The sequence below is a fragment of the Rhincodon typus genome, chromosome 26, assembly GCF_021869965.1.
Source record: "Rhincodon typus isolate 14 chromosome 26, sRhiTyp1.1, whole genome shotgun sequence".
In the NCBI taxonomy this organism is placed as follows: Eukaryota; Metazoa; Chordata; class Chondrichthyes; order Orectolobiformes; family Rhincodontidae; genus Rhincodon; species Rhincodon typus.
Genome location: NC_063357.1, coordinates 1,585,015 through 1,591,115, shown reverse-complemented (window position 1 = coordinate 1,591,115; position 6,101 = coordinate 1,585,015). Strand labels below are relative to the sequence as shown.

Here is a 6,101-nt window from a genome sequence, read left to right as displayed (position 1 = left end):
GAGCAAGAGAGAGGGGGAGAGAGAAGGAGTGAGGGGAGAGAGAGCAAGAGAGGGGGAGAGAGAGCAAGAGAGAGGTGAGAGAGAGAGAGCAAGAGAGAGGGGAGAGAGAGCAAGAGAGAGGGGAGAGAGAGAAGGAGTGAGGGGGAGAGAGAGAAAGAGTGTGAGAGAGTGAAGGGAGAGGGAGACTTGGAGAGTGTAAAGGAGAGAGGAAGTAAGAGTGCAAGAGCAAAAGAGAGCTTGAGAGATGGTGTAAGAATGAGAGAGAAAGGGAGTGAGAGTGCACATGACAGAGACAAAGATAAAATAAAATTACGAAGGGATATTGATAGAGGTGAACAGGCAAAACCATAGCAGATGGTGTTCGATGTAAGCAAGCATCAGGTTATTGAGTTTTAACCGAGAAAGGATACATCAGGGTCCTTTCCAGATGGTATGAAGTTAAATACAGTGAATATTCAAAGAGACCTGGGGGTTCAGGTTCATAGATCCTTAAGATTTCATGAACAGGTGTAGAAAATAACCAAGAAAGCTAATGGAATGCTGGTCTTCCTATTTAGAAGACTGGAGTACAAGGATCATTGCTGGACCCAATATCATCCAGAAATAGGATTTTAATTGGACCCAACATCATAGAGACCAGGTTCATCAAAGGAGTCAAACATTAGAGAGCACAGAAACAGACCCTTTGGTCCAACCAGTCCAGGCCAACCACAATCCCAAACTAAACTAGTCCCACCTCCCTGCATTTGGCCCATATCCCTCCAAACATTTTTTATTCATGTACTTATCCAAATGTCTTTTAAATGCTGTACCCATATCCACCATTTCCTCTGCCAGTTCATTCCACACACAAACCACATTCTGTGTAAAAAAAGTTGCCCCCATATCTTGTTTAAATCTTTCTCCTCTCACCTTAAAAATATACTCCCGAGTTTAGAAATCCCTCACCCGAGAGAAGAGACACCTACCATTCATCTTATCTATGGTCCTCACAATTCTATAAACATCTACAAGGTCACCCCTCAACCTCCTACACTCCAGTGAAAAAAGTCCCAACCTCTCCAGCCTCTCATTATAACTCAAACCCTCCCTTCCTGGCAACATCCTGGTAAATCTCTTCAGAACTTTCTCCAGTTTAATGATAACATTCCTATAACAAGGCAACCAGAACTGGACATAGTACTCCACAGTATCAGGTCAGTGAACAAATCAACAACCCCATCCACAACCCAAGCTACAAATCTTCTCAAAAACTTTAAGTACTCCAGAAGAGGCCTCACCAGTATCTTGTACAACCTAAATGTAACATCCCAACTCCTCTACTCAAAGGTCTGAGCATGGCCTGCTTACCCACCCTACCTATACGTGACACAAATAATGATATACCTGTACCCTAGGTATCTCTGTTCTCCAACACTACCCAAGGGACCTACTTTGAATTGTTTAAAACCTGCCTTTGTTTGTTTTACCAAAATGCAATACCTTATATTTATCCAAATTAAACTGTATCTGCCACTCCTCATCCCATTGGCCCAATTGATCAAGATCTCTTTATAATCATAGATAACCTTCTTCACTGTCCACTACACCACCAATTTTGGTGTCATCTGCAAACTTACTAACCATGTCTTTTATATTCTCATCAAAATCATTTATATAAACGACAAACAAATGCAGTCCCAGCACCAATCCCTGTGGAACACTGCTGGTCACAGGCCTCCTGTCTGAAAAGCAACTCCAACCTTCTCTGTTTCCTGCAATTAAGCCAATTTTGGCAAGCTCTCCCCGAATCCCATGTGATCTAACTTTACTGATTAGTCTCCCATGCAGAACCTTGTCAAAGTTTCATCCCATCATAAAGAGCAGGACTATTGGTGGAGCTCAGACCAGCAGGGAGTGATGGCAGGAGTGTGGGTTATGAGGGAGAAAGGGGGAGTGGGATTGGTAGTGGCATTGTTAGTGGCCCTCCCTCCTGATGCCAGATGCTGCAACGAGGCACTGAGTGACATTGAAGCACAGTCCCCTCTGGACCACAAATGGGGCGAACATTTCGTCCACAGTGCTGTCCCCACCCACCAGCAGGTGATTTATAAAAACAATCCTTTTGTAAAGTTTGCATCTTTGAGTTTCACTTTCTTTTTGATTGGGACTGAATTGAGAAAAGGATCATTTTACAAGGAACTGGGGATGAAATTGCTGTACTTTTAGAAAGGAAGTTCCTTAAGCTCATTACAGTGCTGCTTTGTGGATGAAGGTGTAAGTAGATGGCATGGCACTGGGCATGCGCAAAATGAGATTCAGCTGGCAACAGGTAGCTGTTAGGTTTGTGTGACAGTAATCAGGTCATCAGACTGCCAACAACACTCTGATTGGTTCCTGAGTTTTTGAACAGCTTGTGGGTGTGAACAATGGTGACAGTTAATAATTGTTTACCTATAAAATAATTTATTTAATTATAATACACAACAGTTAATTACAGAAACCTGGTCCATGTTTTCAGTTACTGTGAGTCTATCAGAAAGTAAACTGGGGACTTTGTACACTTGGATGAAACCTAATAACGTTTGTGTTGATTCCATGAACAGTGTAATTCAGTTCCTCATGTGTTACCCAGCAAGGCGTAACATAATTCACCGGACTAGGCATCGCTAGCTGGGCCAGTATTTATTGCCCATTCCTAATTTCCCTTGAGGAAGGTGGGGGTGAGCTGCCTTCTGCCTGTAGTCCTTACCCACCATGCCGTTAGGGAGGGAATTCCAGGATTTTAACCCGGTGACACTGAAGAATGGCGATATATTCCCAAGTCAGGATGGTGACTGACTTGGAGGGGAACCTGTAAGTTGTGGTTTTCCCATGTATCTGCTGCCCTTGTCCTTCTAGATGGACGTGGTCGTGGGTTTGGAAGGTGCAGCCTGAGGATCTTTGGTGAGTTGCTGCAGAGCATCTTGTAGATAGTACACACTGCTGCTACTGAGCGTCGGTGGTGGAGGGAGTCAATGCTTGAGGATGTGGTGCCAATGAAGCGGGCTGCTTTGTCCTGGATGGTGTCAGCTTCTTGAGTGTTGTTGGGGCTGCACTCATCCAGGCAGGTGGGGAGTATTCCATCACACTCCTGACTTGTGCCTTGTAGATGGTGGACAGGCTTTGAGGAGTCAGGAGGAGAGTTACTCTCTGCAGTATTCCCAGCTTCTGGCCTGCTCTTGTAGCCCCTGTGTTAATGTGGTGAGTCCAGTTGAGTTTCTGGTCAATGGTAACCCCCAGGACATTGATAGCAGGGGATTCAGTGATGGTAATGGTTGCAAAGTTGAGTAGAGTATTTGATGCTTGTAAAAAGATAGAGGGGGAAGAGTGCATAGTCCCTTTAAAAGATAATGTGTTTTTCTAGGCTTGGCGATTTAAAAAGAAATGTTTGCAGGCAGCTGAAAATGCTCAGAGAGTTCTCGCAATTCAAACACTGTATCAAAAGGCTAAACTGTTAACAGGCAAAGCAGCATTTTTACCAAGACAACAGGTTTTTGAATTTAGCCAATTAATTTAAACTAGGCCCTAGATACCAAACCCAACTAAACTTAAACCTGATGGTTTTGACAATCTAGGACCAATCCGATTGTAAGAAATTAATAGGTCATCAAGGGTATAAAAGAAGAGGGCATTTAAAAATCAGGGTAAGACCAACTGTCATCCACCAAGAGAACAGCTCTCAGCTATAAAAGAAAGAATCACTGGCTCTCTCCGAAACCTCTAACCTCTCAGAAAACAATCATCTAAACTAAAGGTACAACGGTACGCTTAGTTAATATTCCTGACACAAGAATTCGATGGAGAAAGGCATTCCTGACTGAGGATCAGTGGAGAGGGCACAGAACATTCCAGAAGACTTATCCTGGCTGTAATTTTGAGAGATGAAATTTTAAATTATTTTTCTTATTGCTTTGATTTATGGAAGTGGGACTTATATTTATTGCCACTGTTAGTGTTAGATAAATAAATTGTTACTTGTTGATTATAGAGTGACTGTCAGGAGTTCTTTTCATTTAACCTCTCCTTTATAACAGATTACAAAACATTGCGAGCTTCTCTGGGTGCTTCTGTTTGAGTAATCAGAGGGAGGGTCAACCTCTCCTTAGTAACTGTAACGCCATTGAATAGCAAGGGGCAGTGATTACCTTCTCTCTTGTTGGGGATGGTCATTGCTTGGCACTTGTGTGGAATGAGATAGAGGTACAATGAGAAATAGATATAGAACTGCAGAGTCCAGGAACTGACCCGGGGATGATTGGCAGCAGGAATGCCACGACATTCTGAGACTCCACCACTATCAGTACAAGAGCACATTCCCTGATCAGTAACCATGCCATCACCCCTACTCCTGCCCCACCTCTCCTGCTCCAACCAACACCCGCCTCCACTTTCCCACCAGCTTTGCCCCCAGATCTCCACTCTTCATGTCTGACCCACCTGTGGTTGAGGTTGGGATTGCTTTAGTTTTAGTAGATGGGACTTCAGTAGTTGAATAGTCAATGCTGTTAGTGGCTGCAGTGGTTATCTCTGTAGTTGGAGAAGCTGAAACACAGAGAAAAGAGCCATTACTGACAACAACTTTCCCCAGCCCCACACACCCCACCCAGTCACTCGCCCCTCCAGCCCACTTCACTCCACAATAAGAACAAATCAGCCATTATTACTCCACATTCCCGCACACACCCACAAAAACCTTGCACTCCTTTTCTTACCAACAACCTGTCCATCTCTGCCTTAACAAAATTTAAACACGGCATCCACCAACTTTTGAGGAAGAAAGTCCTGGAGACTCTCAACCCACACAGAGAAAAAACTTTCTTTTCATCTCTAAATGAGCAAGTCTTTATTTTTAAACCGTGGCCCCTCATTTTAGATTATCCCACGAGAGGAAACATCCTCTCCATATCCACTTTGTCAATGACCCTCAGCATCATCTATCTTTCAATCAACTTTACCTCTTACTCTTCTCAACACCAGTAGATGCAAGTCTGTCCCTCCTTTCCTCATGAGACATCTGGCCCAGTCCAGGTAAAGGTCAAGTTGTCATAGTCCCAGAGGACCTCAGGTGGCTTAACCTGAGGGTCACCATGCCTCAAGTGAGGGGAGAGGTTGAGAGGGAGAGTGCTTCATTGATAACCTCAGCTGGTATGGGAACTGAACCCATGCTGTTGGTATCATTCTGCATTGCGAACCAGCCATCCAGCCAACTGCACTAATTGATTTCTCTGTTCCAGGTATTAGTCCAGTAAACTTTCTCTAAACAGCTTCTAATTCATTTATATCCTTCTATAAATGTGGTGACTGGTACTCTGCACAGTACTCCAGATGTGTCTCACCAGTGTCCTGTATAACTGAAGTATAACCCCCTACTCTTATATTCAATTCACTTCATAATAAATGACAACCTTTTATTCGCTTTCTTAATTACTTGCTGTAGCTGCATACTAACTTTTGTGATCCATGCACTAGAGCACTTGGATCCCTCTGTAGCTCAAAGCTCTGCACCATTTACAAAATACACTTCTGTTTTATTCAAAATTATGCCAAAATGGCAACTTCACACTTTCCCACATTATACTCCATTTGTCAGATTTTTACCCACTCCATTAATCTCTCTATATCCCTTTGTAGGTTCCTAATGTCCTCTTCACAACTCACTTTCTGACTTATCTTTGAGTTGTTAGCAAGTTTAGCAATGATATCTAAACATAATGCAAATGTGGTGCCCAGATTTTGTTTACTTGGAGATCTCCAGCAAGATTAGTTACAGTTTATTTAATACAAACAGTACAGAGTAATCTCCAACACAGCCTGTGCCTTGAATGTTACAGTACAGAAAACCTCTGGGCATTTGTTATTGTCTGAATACTTGTGTCATCTGCAAGTTGTGGAACATCACCCTAAAGGTGATAACATCACAGAAACTATGGAGTTGGATAAAGAAGTCTATCCCACAGGATCTACACATTAACAACACTGAGGTGGAGGATTTCTCAAACCCAATCTATTGCTTCATTTTCAGCATTAATGTGGCCAGTTTCAATCAGAAACAGCTCATGGGCCATGACTGAAGGCTCTGT

General features: G+C 43.1%; 1 protein-coding gene across 1 annotated transcript in view; it reads right to left on the bottom strand.

The window, feature by feature from the left end:
* Positions 1-6,101, bottom strand: part of LOC125486118 (fibroblast growth factor receptor-like) — a 24,012-nt gene that overhangs the window by 5,051 nt on the left and 12,860 nt on the right. Inside the window, exon 2 of the mRNA XM_048612321.1 lies at positions 4,459-4,563. Coding sequence (XP_048468278.1) covers positions 4,459-4,563 — 105 coding nt within the window. The remainder of the gene's footprint in view (positions 1-4,458; positions 4,564-6,101) is intronic.